The sequence below is a fragment of the Ranitomeya variabilis genome, chromosome 8 (assembly GCF_051348905.1).
Source record: "Ranitomeya variabilis isolate aRanVar5 chromosome 8, aRanVar5.hap1, whole genome shotgun sequence".
NCBI classification, from domain to species: Eukaryota; Metazoa; Chordata; class Amphibia; order Anura; family Dendrobatidae; genus Ranitomeya; species Ranitomeya variabilis.
The window spans coordinates 55,418,871-55,437,667 of NC_135239.1; the positions used below are offsets into that span (position 1 = coordinate 55,418,871).

The 18,797-nt window shown below is 41.4% G+C and overlaps 1 protein-coding gene across 5 annotated transcripts in view; it reads left to right on the forward strand.

The window, feature by feature from the left end:
* EVI5 (ecotropic viral integration site 5) overlaps positions 1-18,797 on the forward strand; it is a 146,744-nt gene that overhangs the window by 68,800 nt on the left and 59,147 nt on the right. For 2 of the 5 annotated variants that reach the window (XM_077276982.1, XM_077276979.1), the window contains exons 10-16: positions 2,097-2,157; positions 4,577-4,630; positions 10,199-10,231; positions 12,792-12,938; positions 15,807-15,941; positions 17,023-17,163; positions 18,017-18,175. In XM_077276982.1, coding sequence (XP_077133097.1) covers positions 2,097-2,157; positions 4,577-4,630; positions 10,199-10,231; positions 12,792-12,938; positions 15,807-15,941; positions 17,023-17,163; positions 18,017-18,175 — 730 coding nt within the window. The remainder of the gene's footprint in view (positions 1-2,096; positions 2,158-4,576; positions 4,631-10,198; positions 10,232-12,791; positions 12,939-15,806; positions 15,942-17,022; positions 17,164-18,016; positions 18,176-18,797) is intronic. The other 3 variants (XR_013218486.1, XM_077276981.1, XM_077276980.1) reach the window with 2 other exon arrangements.

The window sequence follows — 18,797 nt, forward strand, 5'->3', positions numbered from 1 at the left end:
TGTCATTTCATTGTTGCTTTTTCCATGGGCCGTTGAAACGGCGACGTCGGGGTTCCCATACATTAATTGCGGACACTGAGGGCTTTAAATAAAGTCTTTACGATCTTGTTCATACAAACCTGCATAGGAGCATTCCTAAGTTTGCACTAGCACTTTGTTGGTTTGTGAAGCACTTTATCTATATATTTTTCTGATCCATCTATTATATCAGGTGTATTAGTAACTTAATATGTAATATTACTGCACAGATTATTTTTTTCATCTACTTGGATGGAACTGTATCCCATTTACACATCTCATGTTGTTGAATTATTGTAAACCTTATCAGCAATGCTTAATGAAATGTTACTACTTGCAAACTGATACATAGGTGGAGTCCTACAATTGTGTTTTTGCTCAGGTATTCCTTGCTTTTTTTAGCATTATATTTTTATTTTATGAATGTACTAGCATATGTCTCTTCTTGGTCCTGGGAGCCAGTATTCTCAGGCATGTATTTGAAGTGCTATGCACAAACTTTAAAATGGGACTGGTCTGTTACCGTATTTTTCGGATTATAAGACACACTTTTTTCCCCCAAATTTAGGGGGAAAATGGGGGAGCGTCTTACAATGGAGATATACCTTACTGGCTACGGTGGAGCAGGGTCCCAGGGTCGCTGAAGGAGGCAGGAGTGGGGCGTGGCAGCAGGCTGGGATGAGGGGGTGTTCCGATGTGCGGCATGTCGCTGGGTGTCTCCGAAGCTGCATGGCCTCTGCCAACATTTTGTGAAAGGACAGAGCCCCTGCAGTTCCATAATTTCCTATGCGGTGGACTCCAGGAAAACGGCTGCCGTGGCGGCTCATGCGCAGATGGAGATCTCGGCACCAAGATCTCTGGAGATGAGATTTCAGCGCTGAGATCTCATCTCCCGGGATCTTGGTGCCGAGATATCCATCTGCATATGCGCTGCCTCCGGTAGCCATTTTCCCGGTGTCCACCGCACAGGAAACCATGGAACTGCAGGGGCTCTGGCCTTGCACAAAATGTTGGAGCCTGCGCAGCTCCGGAAACACCCGCACAGCGGAGCACTGCACATCGGAACACCCCCTCATCCCAGCCTGCAGCAATGCCCCACTCTTTCCTCCTCCAGTAGCGACCTTGGGACCCCACTTCAACACAGTCACCACCCCCCGTAAGCAATAAGACGCGTGGATTCTAAGAAGCACCATCATTTTATTAAAAAAAAATTTTACATTGCAGGTTGATATCTGTGATATTGAATCTCAGTAGTGGGCATGCTTCACGGATTTTCAGTAAATTGCTAAAATGTACAGTACCTCCAGTTTTTAGTCTATGGGCACACAGAGTTGTTTGACAAGGATCTATCTGGCTGGAACAAATTAACATTAGACTGTGTTTTTTTTTTTGTTTTTTTTTAAAGCATGGGTTATCTACTCAGCTTCAGTTGATTCTATGACAAAACACAAGGGGAAAAGAGCATGTACCCTGTAGAAAGTAAATGGTGATAGCATGTGTAACTTGGGTACCACTATTTTGATTTAAAAAAAAAAAAAATGCGAGTTATCCCATCGCAACAAGGTGTCCCCAATCGGGACAGTCCTACCCATTATTAAAACCTCATCTTGCGTCAGCTGACCTCAATATTCCAAAGACATACTGATAGGGAATTTAGATTGTGAGCCCCATTGGGGACAGTGATGATGATGATGTATGTAAAGTGCTGGGGAATGTGATAGCACTATAAAAGCAAAATAATATTGATGAGGTGGGAGCAGGACCTGAGCCCAAACATTCAGACATGCAAGAGTGCAAGAAACTACAGCAAAACCAAATAAATGATCCGGAGCATTAAGTTGGTGTATGTGCAATGTGTAAGAGCACAGATCAAACCCAAGAAAAAAACAAAACAAAATGGGCATATACCGTATATACCCTCTAGTAAGTAGGTGGTAATAGTACATGGAAATAACATAGGACACTTAGAATTAACTGATCAAAATAGCGTTAACTATGGGCAAATTTGCAGCATTTTTTCAAACACAAATTTCCATTTTTGTCCTCGGTCTCGCTTATGATGGCTTCCTGTGTTTCAGATTAGAAAAAGAGTACACTACAATAAAAACAAAGGAGATGGAAGAACAAGTTGAAATCAAGGTAAAATGTTGTGACTGATACTGATCATGATTTTTAATTTATAGAAGGAAGGTGTATTCTGCCTAGCCCAACATTAAAGATCTGTGGCCTTCGCTATTGTAATTAATAAATAAAAGCACTGCTTAGAAACTTTTCCTACCAGAGATGAGCATGGTTGCAATTGTGGCACGCTGCTCTATTTAGTTGTGATACATTTCAGCGATACTCGGGTTTTTTTTTTTTGGGGGGGGGGGTTTCCCATCCATTTGTGAACTTGACATTTTGAACTCCATATTGTAAGAAAGAAGCATGAGAATAAGATGCACCAAATTGTTTGGGAGACATGTCCCTCTTTAATGAATTTGTCTCATTTTACAATTGCCATCGCCAGAACTGTAAGCCAGTAAGTGGCTGGCGCACATCTGTCATCATGTATAATACTTTTGTGATGTACAGTACCTTGCAAAAGTATTCGCCCTGCTTGGCTTTTTAAATATTTTGTTACATTGCAATGTGTTTCATTATTTTTGTAATCTGATTTGTGTGTGATGCATCAGCACTGCATAGTCCTAAGTTGGTGACGTGAGAAAAATATAGGCATAAATGAAATTTATGGGAACAAATAACTAAAAATTGGCATGTGCATATGTATTCACCCCTTTTGCTATGAAGCCCCCAAAAATTCTAGTGAAAGCAGTTCCCTTCATAAGTCCTATGCTTAGTGAGAGGACGTCCCTATGTGCAATCTAATGTCACGTGTCTGTCAGTATATACACTTTACCTTTTCTGAAAGGCCACAGAGGCTGCAACACCATTAAGCAAGAGGCTCCGCTAACCAAACAACACCATCAAGACCAAGGAGATCTCCAAACAAGTCGGGGACAAAGTTGTTAATAAGTACAAGTTCAGGGTTGTGTTAAAAATAAAATATCCCAATCCCTGATGATCCCCCTGAGCACCATCCAAATCCATTCTCATCAAATGTAAAGGACATAGTACTACAACAAACCTGCTAAGAGAGCGCCACCTACCAAACCTCTCAGCCCGGGCAAGGAGGGCATTAATCAGAGAGGCAGCACAGAGGCCAAAGGTAACCCTGAAGGAGCTGCAGAGTTCCCAATCAGAGACTGTAGTATCTCTCCGTATGACCACAATAAGCCGTACACTCCATAGAGGTGGCCTTTATGGGCAGTGGGTGAGTTGGCAGAAAATAGCCTTTACTTGTACACGCAACTTGTAAGGCTTGTTGTGAGTTTGCCAAACGACAAGTGGGACTATATACAAGTGTACCGAGGAAGGTGCTGTGGTCAGATGAGACCAAAATTGCACTTTGTGGCCACCAAGATAAACACCATGTCTGGCACCAAACCAACACAGCTAATCGCCCCAAGAACACCATCCCCACAGTGAAACATGGTGGTGGCAGAATCATTCTGTGGGGATGTTTTTCGGCAGCAGGGATAGGGAAAATGGTAATTCGAGGGGAAGATGGAAGGTGCGAATTACAGGGATATTGCTTAGCAAAACCATTTTCAGTCTGTTAGTGATTTGAGATTTTGACGGACGTTCACCTTCCAATAAGACAATGACCCAAAGCATCCTGCTAAAGCAATAGTCGAGTAGCTTATTGGTGAGCCTGTAAATGTTTTGGAGGGGCCTAATCAAAGCCCAGATCTTAATCCAATTGAGAATCTGTGGTCAGACTTGAGGATTGCTGTTCACCAAAGGAAACCATCTAACGTGAAGGAGCTGGAGTAGTTTTTCCTGGAGGAATGGGCAAAAATCCTAGTGGCAAAATATGGAAAGCTCATAGAGACTTATCCAAAGCGATTTGCCGCTGTAATTGCAGCAAAATGAGGCTCTACAAAGTACTGACTTTAGGGGTGAATAGTTACGCACTCTGAAGTTTCAGTTTTGTCCTGTTTTGTTGTTTGCTTCACAATAAAAAGAAAACCACATGTTCACAAAGTTAGGCATGTTCTTTAAATGAACTGACGCTAACTCTCAAAGTGAAACTCAAGGTTGTGAGGTTGCGAAATAAAAAAAAAAAAAGTAAATAATGATACGTTTGTCTGGCGTGGTTTGCTGGGCTCTTCCCTTCTTCCTTGTTTCGAAAAGTATTGAAGCTGGTCACGTCTATTGTAAAACCGCCAAAAATAGCATTTTTTTTTAGCAATTTTTAGTTGCTCAAAAATTTGAGCAAATTTCAAGCACTATTTTCCTTTAGATTTCTGGCAGACAAAATCCTTGATGAATCCACACACCAAGTTTATATTGGAGCATATGTGAGTTTGCAAGCACAGTTTTTTTTTTTTTTTTTTTTTTTAGACTTTTGTATAGGTGAGCATACAGGTAACCATTTTGGTTTTGTGATGCCTTTTTTAATGTGATCAGATGGCTCACCATTCAGTGTAGTGATCTGTGATTTCTGCTCTTTCAGAGGCTGCGGACTGAGAACAGGTTATTGAAGCAGCGGATTGAAACCTTGGAGAAGGTAAGATTGTACACCCTGTAGTCCGGTAGACTTCATCGTGATCTGTTGACATTTGCGGTATGTACATACATATACATACATTTTCCTTTTCCCCAGGAAGAACAATAGGGTCGGGCGTTTAACATCTTCCTGACATTTGCTGTAAATGAAGGTCATGTGCCAGGCGTGCAGCACCAAACCTATTAGGTGTCGGCTGTGTTATACAGCAGGCATCTGCCTGTAACAGCAGCAATCTAAGAGCTTTGATCGCTGCTGTAAATCCCTAAATGCCCATGTCAGTCTCTTGATGGCATAGTTTTGAGGCTTATGAACCCAGGGACGTTCCATTTTGGACGTCCATTGCCCTTACCTGTTGGTGATCACACAGGGTGCTGATGGTTTCCCATGGGGGCTTATTTTGTTGGTATTCTAGTGAAGCCCAGCCATTAAATGAGACCATGATTTTAGCGATACACTGCAATACTATTGTGTTACAGTATATATAGACTCAGTGATCAGGTAATAGCAGGTTCAAGTTCAATAAAGGAACAAACAAAAATTAAAAGTTTGAATGTTTAAAGTAACAAACACACAAATTATCTTCTCCCCATCCCCTCACTAAAAAAAAAAAAAAAAAAAAAAAATTTCAGTCTCTCCACTACAATATCAAGATGTATTCTTGGTAGTGGCACCTTCCCCAAAAGTTTAAGATGGTAACAATTGAAACTTGGTAACAACCAAGTAATAGAGAAGCAGGGCCTCATAAACTAAGGAACCAAAAAGACAATAGACCGGTAACAATTGCCTTTTATTAATATATTAATGGCATGTAGGATTCATTATTGAATGCATATATATTTAAAGGCAAAGACTTACAGGGTGTTTGGGGAAATATGATCCGGGTTCATCTAAATCTGATATATGGATATTAGGACCATGTAGAACCAGCCTTGTGTTTCTATAAGCTCTTGGAGCCATTGTATACTTACAATCTATTAAGGGTACTTTTTTTATTCTTTTACAAACATTTGTGTATTGAAATCTAGATAAAAGTTGTGTACTAGGGACAGGGACACAGACGATGAGCGAGGGCGCCATGGCGCTCCGCTGCCAAGTAGGGTGAGCAAAGGGGATGACTAGGGACATGATGGGTCTAGTTGTATCACTGCCTGGCAGAACGAGACAAGCCCTGATCATATTTCCCCAAACACCCTGCAAGTCGTTGTTCTTTAAATATATATTCAATACTGAGTCTTACATGCTTTTTAATATATTAAAGGGAATTTTTAGGGGTCTATGGTCTTTTTGGTTCTTAACGATTAAACTTCCAGCTCGTCATGCCACAAAACAAGCCATAATCCCGTAAAAAAAAATAATTGCCAGTCTCAGAAAATTGTGACACAACACGTGCGTGCGTGCGTGCGTGCGTGCGTGCACTTCCATATTTAAAGGGAATCTGTTGCCAGAAATGTGTCACATAATTTGAGCAGCATAATGTAGAAACTGAGACCCTAATTCCAGCAATGTGTCACTTACTGGGTTTCTTGCTATAGCTTTGATAATCTGCTGATTAAAACGGTGATTTTTATCATTAACTGACTAGTAAACCTGCTACCAGGTAGTTCTCCATATTCATGATCTCCGTATAACCACACCTCCATGACAGGCAGCTTTCTTCCTATGTACAGCGTACACAGAAAGCTGTCAATCGGTGTTGTGGGTGGGGTTATACAGAGCTCCGCATCTAGAGAACTGCTAGATCTGCAACAGATAACTAGTTTTATGAAAACTGCAGCACAGTAAGTGATACATTGCTGGAATCGGTGTCTCTGCCCCTACATCATGCTGCTCTCAAGGTAGCAAAAAAAACAGGTGACAGTCCTTCTAAATCTCTTCAAACATTGGGGTCAGGCGGTCTGTCAAGTTTGTGCTTCAAGCTGCAGACAGGAAATTTATGTTTAGACTATTTATACAGTATATGCTTGTCTTGGGCTAGCTCAATCACAAAGTTGATAGTAACAGTCAGGATATTTGGTAGCTTTTTTTTGTTTGTTTTTTTTTTCTACCCACTTTTTATCTACCAGGGCGATATTTATTATAATGTAAATGTTTTTATCGCTTTACTGTAAATCTGTAATCCAAGCGGACAGATCAGCATATACTGATTGTAAATACAATTTGCTCTAAAATCAGTGCAGTCAAGTAGTTTCTGGATGTAATGTGTCGGCTCGAGCACTGAGAAATGGCTGTGCGCTCTTGTAGCCAGGTACTATGGATCTGCAGCTGTGTGATTGTGGATGAAAACGGAGCCCCTTCTTCCTCGGGGGCCACAAATCCATAGGAGCCCCTATATCAAATGAGCCTATAGCTGATTAACCTGCTGATGCCCAGCTTGATGAAACGAATGCGGTTGTAAATAAATACAGATCCACAATACTGTAATATTGTATCGCCGCTGTGTCCGCTCCTTGTAATGAATTGTGGTTACGTGGAGAATTCAGTGTAAATTTGGATACACATTTGTTTGAGGTTATTAATTTTCCAATAATAAAGTCCATTTTCTTGCACATGGTAAATGACTGTACTGCAGGAGCCTTCAGAGGACGCTCTATATGCTCTATATCACTGCGCACACGTCATTATGATCTTGCTGCTCTTTCTGGAATCTTTGCTTTTGCACGATATCCTATGCACTCGCAGAAACCATTCTACCTCCTTTGAATATATTACATTATTATTTAGTTTAAAGCATTGTAGCAAGTTTGGATGTTGTTAAAGTGGGCCCGTGAGAATAGAACGGTGGTCAATCGTGCTCGCCTCCATTCATTCTCTGTGGCACCCCCACTGAACCTTGTAAAGTGGGCCCGTGAGAATAGAACGGTGGTCAATCGTGCTCGCCTCCATTCATTCTCTGTGGCACCCCCACTGAACCTTGTAAAGTGGGCCCGTGAGAATAGAACGGTGGTCAATCGTGCTCGCCTCCATTCATTCTCTGTGGGACCACCACTGAACCTTGTAAAGTGGGCCCGTGAGGATAGAACGGTGGTCAATCATGCTCGCCTCCATTCATTCTCTGTGGGACCACCAGAGATGGCCGAGCACAGCGGTCAGCTGGACTTTGGCACTGCCTTTAAGAATGAATGGAGCGGAGGAGCACATGGTCAACTACCGCTCCACTCTAACTTGGCTCTTTAGAGATGGGGGAGAACTTCCAAACTTGGTGCAAGCCTTTTATTTATGAACCATGGGAGATATATTAATGGAGTTTTCTGGGCCAGGCATGAGTTTCTGAAGGCACTTTGTGACTGCATTTTGCCAAATCCTAACAGTGCAAAATATGCACACTGTCAGGATTCTGTTTGCTTTATGGTACAGTTGTCAAATGATCGCTCATATACAATTTTTATGCTTGTGGTCACATGTCGACCAATACTTTTTTCTTTTCCATTCAGAGAAAAGGAGAATCTAGTTGGCAGGAGGAGTATGCTGTTCTGCAGTTTGTACATGAGCAATCACATGATTATTGCTCCAGAAGGCAAACGACGGAATCCTGACTGTGTGCATGTTTTACTGTGTAAGGGAATGTGCACAATTTCTGTATCTTTTTGCAGGAAAAAAATTCACAACAGTCAAGGTCAATGGTGAAAAACTCAGGGCAAAAATGCACAGAGAATTGACAGGCTGCAGATTATTTTCTGCACATCAAAAATAAGCAACGTGTGCATGACACTTCAGATTTCTTGGTCACTTTGCTGGCACCAGGATTGTTTCAGGGTTTTCTAGAAAATCTGCATGGCAAAAAACCGCACCAAATGTGCAACGTGTGCACAAGACCTTAGAATTCGTCAAGATGCAGTTACATTCAGTGAGTACAGAAATTCATGCTTGGCCTAGAAAATCCCTAAAATCTTCTAGATATTTTGGAAATAATGGAAGTGACAGATCCCTCAACCTCAGTCTGACTCAGTGCCTGCACACATTGGATTTTTTCCTACTGCGTGCTTTTTGCCCTTTAACCATTTCTCCTTGCATCTCGCTATCTTATACTGCTTTGCTCGAATTAACGAGGAAAGTCAGGAGAACTCCATTCCCCCAGATCTTTTTATGGATACCTTATAATAACTACTGATGAGAGTAATGAGTGGAACATACTCTGATAAGGTGTTATCTGAGCATGCTCTGGTGCTAACAGAGTGTCTTCTGCGTGCTCGAAAAATATGTGCGAGTCCCTGCGGCTGCATGTCTCATCGTTGTTCGACAGCCGCTCGGCACATGAGGGATTGTTTGTCTGTTAGTGGGGGCTCTAACATATTTTTCGAGCATGCCGACGTCACTGGTCTAGCACCTGAGCATGCTAACACCTTATCTGAGCACTTTCGCTCTACTTTTAGCCTATAGATGGCCATTCACTTTACAAAGCTCTTGTTTGGATAACATCTATTCTTTTCAAACAGCCAGTCAGTCCCTCCCTCCAAAAGTGGTATACGTGATCAACAAATAGTTTTTTTATATATATATTTAATCACACTATTGATGGCCTGGACGAGACTGCTTTTGTATGCTTTCCTTCCACATGTCAGCTTGGTAGCGGCTTTGCTGGCTTTAGCAATTTTGTTCTATTTCCTGCAAAGGGTCCATGCTGGAATACCCAAATGCTACTACTGTGTAGATTCACCAGTGTAAACATTAAAGGGTTATTGCCATCTTCATAAATTGGTATTGTTGGATAGTGCTTAAAAATCCAATCAATTTTGTGATTTACTGCTTGTTAAAATTCTCAGCCCTTGTTGACATATTAACACTTTTGTTTACAGCTCGTTGCCTTGGAGACCGACCACAGCTGCTAGACAGCAGAGCATATGCAGTGCTTTCAAGCAGTTCTGAAGCTGTCCAGGATCGCTGGAGCATACTGTTGCCTCCTAATCTCGACCAGATACTTCTGCTGTTCTTACAAGCTAGACAACAGGGGTGGTCGGTCTCCAGGGCAAACTGTAAACAAGTGGTGTTTTCTCAAGAACGGTTACAAATTTTAACAAGCAGTAAATTGCAAAAGTGCTTGTTTCTATGGGCATTTTTTAAATTATATACATCTGTGAGCATGGGAGTAACCCTTTTTAAGTGGCTGGACAACCACCAAGTGGATATGGATGACTTATCCTTTCGATATACCATCATTATCGTGATCCCAAAAAATCCTTTAAATGTAATGTATCTGGAAATCATGTACCATGAAGCTTCTGTACAACCAGTATAAACAGCCTAGCAAAGAAACTACCCAAGATCACCCTTAGGTGGTTTGTAGGCGGCCATAGCTTGTTGGTTACCAGCAGAGACCAGGACTGGTTTACCTCCCGGAATCTGCTCCTGATTGTCTACAGTTGTACAGGTAAATTCACCTGCAGGAGACCTTGGTTAGACTTTGGTTGAATGGCTATATTTCCCCAAATAATGCTTAACATTGTTTTCAAAGAAGGTAGCATTACCTGCTCACTCTACACTCATGATTTATTTTTTTTCTTAAATATATACTTGATTCTTTATTTTTCATCTCTCCTCTGAAACTCCTCTCTGAATTTTTCCTTTCCATAGGAAAGTGCATCCTTGGCAGATAGATTGATCCAGGTATAGTCATTACATTTTGTCCTTAATAACAACCAATCCTCGTTAATAGTCTTTTTTTTTTTTTTCGTTCTAGCTTTCCTGGGGTATGATGCATGCAGTACTATTACATGCATCTATGTGGCCATTATACCCCTGTAACATATATTAGACTCCTGGAACTGTCTTTGTTTTAATTACTAAATCATTGTGAACTGCACGCTGCCTAATTCGGTGTGTCTAACCCATTTCTAATTTAAAAAAAAAAAAAAAAAAAATTGTAGCAGATTTTAACTTTTTTTTTTAATTAAGAAAAGAACTAACTGCATTGCATGATCCAAGTCCGATCATTTTGCACGATCCTAACCTTAATTGGAATGTAAAGTATCATCTTCATTGTGCTTGCTCCATTTTAGCTTGTGTAAACCACATGAATTAATGCAGTCCAGAATATATAGTGAACTTGAGATGGGGAGGTTAAAGCGAAGCTGTCGGGTAAACTTTTTTGAGGTAGCCATTTTGGGAGTAAAACCAGCAGCCATGAATAAGAAGCTGATACATTTTCAATTATTTATACACCACATGAATTTAAGCAGGCACCATATTAGAGTAACTTTTTCATTTAATTGATCAGACTTGGCAAAGTCTTTATTTTTTTTCCTCTTTCTTCTCTCTAACACTAAACTAAACTGAAAAATGCTGTTTTACTGCCGAATTTGTGCTCTTTTAGAAGATTCTTTGAACTGCTGCTCTAGCAAGAATCCATATTTATGAGCCGTTAACAACAGTGTGAGCTTCTCTGTGAGCTTAAGGCTATGTGCCCACGTTGTGGATTCGTGTGCGGATTTTTCCTCACCGTTTTTGAAAAATCCGCAGGTAAAGCGCACTGCGTTTTACCTGTGGATTTACCGCGGAATTCCTGCGGATTTCACCTGTGGTTTTACACCTGCGGATTCCTATTGAGGAGCAGGTGTAAACCGCTGCGGAATCCGCACAAAGAATTGACATGCTGCGGAAAATACAACAGTGTTTCCGCGCGGTATTTTCTGCACCATGGGCACTGCGGATTTGGTTTTCCATAGGTTTACATGGTACTTTAAACCGCGTGGTAAACTGCTGCAAAACCGCAGCGGCCAATCCGCTGCAGATCCGCAGCCAAATCTGCAACGTGTTCACATAGCGTAATAGTGTGAGCTTCTCTGCTTTACACCACAATCCTTGGACAGTGAGAGTTTGTATAGTGTTTGAGTGTGCATTCTTGCTAGAGCAGCAGTTCAAAGCAGCTTGTAATAGTACATGAACTAATCAGTTAAAACAGCATTTTCAGCATTGTGTTTGAGCAGGAAGGAAGCAAAATGAGATGGAGTTTTTCGAACTTCACATGAAAGTGCTGTTTTTACTAAATATTTTATTTTATATTTGAAGCTGCTTTCAACTGCTGCTCTAGCAAGGATCCATCTTCACGACATGTTAGCAAACACTCCACGTGTGATCTTCTGCTCTCCTCCCTCATGCTCAGTGTTTGTATACAGTGCTTTTGTCTGAATTCTTGCTAGAGTTGAAATTAAAAGCAACTTCTAATTAACGTATATGAACTAGGCAATTTAAACGGCACTTTCAACATAATGTTATTTTGATTCCTTCTGTCTCTAACACCATGCTGAAGGGGCTGTTTTAACTGACTAGTTCATGTTGTATACTAATTTTAGCTGCTTTGAATTGCTGCTCTAGCAAGAATCCTTACTCAAAACACTATATACAAATGCTGTCACTGCCTGGGTATGGTGAGCAGAGAAGCCCAATCTGGTAGAGTGTAAATAGCGCTTAAGAGCTAGTGCAGCAATTCAAAGCAGATTCTAAAAGAGCATAAATTAGTCAGTTAAGAGGACTTTTAGCATGGTTTTTGAAAGAGAAAAAAGTAAAATAAGCTAATAAATTTTATTACAATGATTCATAACTTTGGAAAGGCTGATCAAGAATTAAATACATTTCTATTTCTGGTAAAACTTGGATGAAATGTTTGGCTGTTTTCCTTCTGCTATAGGGGGTTGTTATTTTGAGTTCTTTATTCCAAATAATATCCAGGTTGTGGGGACAAAACTGTTGCCAGAAACCTATATAGCATAGAAAACCTATATAGTATATGGTTTATGTTCCTTGAGAACTGAAAGATCTGGTATGTGGTAATACATCTGCCCTACCGTTCTCCCTCACAGATATCTGCCTTCAGGAAGAGTCTGGAGGCTTCCATTAGATGGCCACCAAAGTTGGCTGGTTTGACCGACTTTTCTTAATGTGTAATTTTAAAGGGGGTTGTCTAATGAAGTCGGCCTGGCAATCAGCCAGACATTACCCCTGCAGAAGTCGTATTCCATAGATCATCCAATGACTGGCCCTCCATCTATTACACGGACCTTGGGTCTAGTAGAGTAAGAGCCTTTGATAACTTTGACCATATGGCTACCTCAATTCTGTTTAAGTGACTTGTGGACTTCAAAAAACAAATCCTCTATCCTAATGAACTAATCTCAAGGTTTTCTTAATTCCTCTGGATTGCTCAAAATCCTTAAAATTATGTCCAAAGGGACAAGTGACAAGGGCCCAGGAGGCAGAGGAAAACTACCTCATTAAACGGGAGCTGGCTACCATGAAACAGCAGAATGATGAGTCCAGCAGTGTGCTGGAGCAGGCCCACCATACCATCAGCGAGCTGCGGCAACAACAGCAATTGGTAAGAAGCCCGGCTGCACTCTCTCTCCTGTGCTGCACTCCTTTCCTCTCTGCAGACCTCACATATGATTTAGTTTCTTGTGGTGTTTGGAAATGATTTTGTTCTTCACTTAATAATTGAGCAACTTGTAACTACTGATTTTTTATTTATTTTTTTTTCACGGTGTTTAAAAAAATAAAATAAAATAAAAATGTGCGTACCTGCAATTTTCACCCGTGTCAAAACTTGTACTAGGTGTTATATCCGCACACAGATTGAATCCTGAATCCAGTTTATGTAGTTTAAATGAATGTGGACCAGATCTGTCATTAACCCTCTAAATATAATTACCTTCCTAAAGGATGATTACTGTGATGATCTGCAAATGAACGCACTCTTAATGGGGATGCCCCACAAATAGATATCAAGGGAGATTGTGGTACTTACAAATCTGTGCCATGATGTTAAATTATGTATTTTAAACATTAAATATAATTTTATTTCCCCAAATGTGTTAAGTTTTTGATTTTTAAATGGGTTGGGATAGGTCATCAATGTCTAATTGGTGGGGTTGCCTGGTGTCATACCCGCACCGATCAGTTTCTGGTGTCGCCAGTGGCCATTGCTACTCAGTTAACGAGCTCCGTCAACAAAATCCTGGCCGTGTACTGCACAGCCGCCACCTATTGATTTGAATAGGGACGATTGTGCAGTACCTGGCCGCGGCCAGTATACAGTCAGTGGCGCTGTGCAGCTCAACACCTGAGCAGTTCTTGCCGCCACTGAACAGCTGATCATCGGTGGTGGCCGGTGGTGCACTCACACTCTTCAGACATTGATAGCCTAACCTTAAAGTAGGCCATCAATGTCTGAAGTCCTTGACAACCCCTTTAAAAAAAAAAAAAAGACACTCAGGCCACTGGGTTTTGATTTTAGATATTTACTTCCTATTGTTTCAGGAAGAATTTACAGCAATTTCCTTATCATAAACCAGATTACAATGACAGATAACACCTTTATGCACAGCTGATAACACCGAATTCACGGATCGCAATGGTCAATGTCACAGCTGACCTCCTCTCTCTTCCTGCACATGACCTTAGCACATGCTCAGTTTGTTCATTGCTGCTAATGTTCGGGTGAATTTTCTGAAACTACAGGAAGTTGGTCTGAGATTGCCCCAGTGGCCAGTGTCATCACAAAACCTGATTTAATCAATAAGTCACATTCCCTTTAAAATGACCAACCCCTTTTAGTTGTCTCTGCTAGATTAAGCTGATCATGAATTCTCTGTTATTGCCTCTGCTGGTGGCTTTTCTACCCCAGGAGTACAAGGTTTGGATGTTGAAATTCAGCCTGCCCAATGCTTTGTCCCGGTGTTGTCTCCTTTCTGGGCCTAGTAACGTCTCTATACTCCTAAGATGGTGGACTGGACCAGCCGAAATCGAGACCCCCACAGCTATTCACAACGTTGCCTATGGTGGCCTCACTAACATGCTTGGAAAGTTCCTGCTGCAGATGTGACCCAAACAATTAAAAAAATCTTGGCAAAGCCTGCAACATAAACTGTTGCGAATGGTAAAATCTGCAGCATGATCCAGCTTCCTTGCTGACTTTTTACACATGGTGTGAATAGAGTTTTATAAGAAACACTTACCTTCCCTTTTAAATGTGGTAGGAATATTTGCCAAAAATCTGCCACTTATCAATTTGGCCTCAATATTAGCAGTCCAATTAATTAACAATAAAATATTACCCTCTTCAGGTGCTTCCCTTTGAAAATCTCATGTTTCATTTGACTGTAAATGTACAACCCATTATTTCTACTTTTTCGTGGGTTTTTTAGGCCCTTTTATTACAGGCCGAAAAAAAAAAACTGTCCTGGATGTAATGATATCTATATGACTGCAAGGAGTAATTTATGGGAGGTGTACACCCCGAGCGATCCTCACCGCAGTGTAAATGAACCCGGATGAAGTGGTTTGGGAATAAGGGCTGTAGCCGTGTGTTCTAATGATGTGTAATGTAAGATCGTCATCAATTATGCAGCCGCCAGGGTCAATTACATGGCGAGGATCAGGAAATGCGTGAGAAGCGCTCTGATGAGTCCAGTGTTAAATGACATTATGTGCTCCGCTCCGGAGTGACGCACGGCCAGATGGCGAGTGCACAATTCACATGGACTGCATAGTATTAGTGATCGGGAGCCTCCTGTCCTGGGTACACTTGTTTTGTTGTATGAAGGCTTCATTCATTTTTTTTTTGTTTGTTTTTTTAAATCACTGATTGCTTTTTTTATAACTAATACAATGTACTTCAGGCCCATTCACAATGAGTTTTAGCACTTAATTCGGTAGCCTGCCGGAGTCCCCGAAAAATTAAATTTGGAAAGAACCTCTGAAGTATCCATAGAGGTGAATAAGATAAATGGAGATCAATGGACCCCGAGAAGAGAGAAAAAAAGACGTTCCTGCCCCCGTCTGAAGACAGATACTGTCCATTGGAACTCCCTTTTTGTCTCATTTCACAGTATTTCTCCATTAAAAGTTCTGTCTGAATGCGTTTTTTTGTAGAATGCCATATTAGTCGTGCTATTACCAATAGTAGGAGAACGCTGACCATACAATGCAATACAGTCTAAAAAGAAACAAAAATAAGTTTAAAAAAATCTAATTTTTTTTTATATATAAGTTATCAGATATGGAGTTGCCTTGTCCAGACCATTAAACTATACTGGTACTATATATAGGATCATTTTGTGTGTAATATAATATATTATATTTTTTTTTATAGCCACCTGCAATCTGTGTATTGGAGAAATAGCCGTTCATTAATGGTTAGTAAGGTAGCAGCCAGGTGTATACATGGTTCATTATTGTGTTTCCTCAGCATAAGTGTAATCCTCGCTACTCTGAGGAGTTCGTTCTGCAACTGGAGAAGGAGCTGGTTCAAGCAAGGCTAATGGAGGCCGAGTCCCACTGTGCAATGAAGGAAATGCAGGACAAGATACTGGAAATTGAAAAGGTATTTAATATGTGTTTATTTTTTTATTTTTTTTTTTTTATGTTGCTTATTTAGGTGAATTTTTTTATTTGCATAAAGCATAAACTTGCTGTTAACTAGTGATGAGCTGACGTGCTCTGATAAGGTGTTATCTGAGCATGCTCGGATGCTCAAAAAAAATGTTCTAGTCCCCGCGGCTGCATGTCTTGCGGCACATGCAGGGATTGCCAAACGGCCACGAGACATGCAGACTCAAGGACTCGAAAATATTTATTTTTGAGCACACAGAATTTTTGGAGCACACCTTATCCAAGCACATTCGCTCATGACTATTGGCAACATATTCTCATCCCCTACCCTGTGGCTTGGAGCCTTATGTGGTTGTCACACCGTCGACTGCAGATAGTATTGTGCATTAATGACCTCTCATAGATCGTATCCAGCCTCACTATAAGACGGAGCCAAATGATCAAATATCTCGTTACTTGTTCCATTCTTCTATTCCGCTCCAGTGCTGGCGTCGTGCTAGTGGTGACACTGACTCCCCGGGGATTGTGTGACATTGTCACATGATCCTTGTGTGCGGCAAAATCTGCTGCAAATACTTGAGTGTCGGCAGCAAAAAAGTTGCGTAAACTAATGCACGCTTTTATGTGCTTTTTGATGTGTTTTTATTTGCTTTTATTTAGCCGTCCCTTTGAAGTAGTGAAAATGTCTAAAGAATTAATACTCTGCAGATTTGAAAAACTTTTTGGTTCAAATCCGCAAGAAACAATGAAGCGACGTGTGCCCAAGATTTCAGAAATCTCATTCATTTTGCTGGTACTGTTAAATTAGTAGTTTTTAACCCTTGAAAACCACATGTGAACAAACCCTTAGAGGGGTATTCCAACTTCAGCTGAAATACCGGTCTATGAAAACAGCTGAGCAGGCTACACTTCAATGTTCCAGCAACTCTCAGAGAAGTGAATAAGCGTTGGCCGTGTCCATGATCTCGGCCACCTTTGCCCACTGTATAGAGGCGATTTGTAGTGTATATTGACCGCATACATTGCTGCTGAGCCTGGATCTTCTACTAGTGTTTGTTCACTTTTCTATATAGAAAAACAGTTCCTTTCCTGACGAGAACAACATTGTGAGACTTCAAGAAGAACTAATCGCGGTGAAGATAAGAGAAGCAGAAGCCATAACTGCCATGAAGGAGCAGAAGCAGCAGATCAAAGATCTAGAGGAGCACTGGCAGGTAGGACGATTACATGGTGCCAATAGGTAAAACTGTTCTCCTGACAAATGAGATTGATGGATTATCTTTTAGGGAAGAGTCAGCCGGCCGTATAGCTCAGATCAGGACTACACAGCTATGCTCAGACTGGCTGTCGGCTCTCCCGACTCGATCATGACTTCTGCATAGAAATACATGCTGTCATGTTCAGGTAGGGAGAGCCGCCGGCCAGTTTCAGCATTGCGTTGCGATCCCCATCATTAAGATCGTTCCTCAGTATCAGACAGGCAGGGGTCCATCATCCAACACCCTGACCTACCAGATGTTACCGGCTCCGACCGCAGCCGGATGTAGGCACTGAACGGAGCTGCGCTGCAGTGTCTGGGAAGATTGACAATATTCTTCGGCTTGTAGAAATCCAAAAAAGTCATTAAACCGCACCCTATACCCATATGGCTTCCATAAGCCTTTTAGTAGCGCACGTCAGTGCCAGGGGGTCAACCCAGCTGCATAGTCCAATCCATATCAAAAGAAGAAGACAGCGCCACACCGATCAGTGAAAAATAACTTACAAATTTAATCTGCAAATTTAATCTGCCATCTACATCTGTAGATGGCATATTAAATTTGTAAGTTATTTTTCACTGATCGGTGTGGCGCTGTCTTCTTCTTTTGATATGGATTGGAATATTCTTCGGCTTGTCTCCAATTTAAATATTTACTTCTATTACATATAATTATATTTAGGAAGAAGGGGAAAAAAAAGCAATTATGTTGTGTATATACAGACAATTATCTTTCTGCAATTTGCTTATAATGTTGAGTTGTGCTATAAAGCTGAAGGGCCATAAACCTTTTACTCTCTAAATTCCAGAGACATTTAGCACGCACCGCTGGTCGGTGGAAAGATCCGCCCAAGAAGAATACTGTGAACGAGCTGCAGGATGAGCTGATGAGTGTGCGCCTTAGAGAAGCGGAGCGGCAGGCCGACCTGCGAGAAATCCGACAGCGGATGATGGAGCTGGACACTCAGGTCAGTTACTGATTACTGTATCTGCATATTGTTTTATGGGCGATTAAGTTGAGTGATCTCAAGGTCCTAAGGTATATAACATATTTTGCAGATAAGACGCATCCCAAATTTTGGGGAGAATAGATGTTAAAAAAATAAATAAATAAAAAAAAATGGTGGCTTGTCTTAGTCAGCTTCTTCAGTAGCTTACCGAGGATTGAGAGGGGCGGTGGAGCAGGGTCCAACGAGGCAGGGACGCTGCTGCAGGAGGCTAGCGGCAGCAGGAGTGGGGCGATGCTCCGGCTGGTTCGGGCTTTCAGAAAATTTTGCACGTCCCTACACTTTTCATCCTTTTTACTGCTGTGGAATTTGGGAGGCAGCGCATGCGCAGATTGAGATCTCCGATGCCGAGACCTAAATCTGCTCATGCTCCACTTCCAACGGCCATTTTCCTGAAGTCCACAACAGTGAAAAAAATGGGAAGTGTGGGGACTTGCAACATTTTCTGAAAGCCTGGAGCTCACCGCAGCCTCAAACCCCTCCTCCCAGCCCGGGGCCCGCAGCATTGCCCCACTCCTACTGCTGCCGGCAGCTTCCCCATTAAACTACATTTTAATTATGAGACGCATAGGGGAAAATGTCC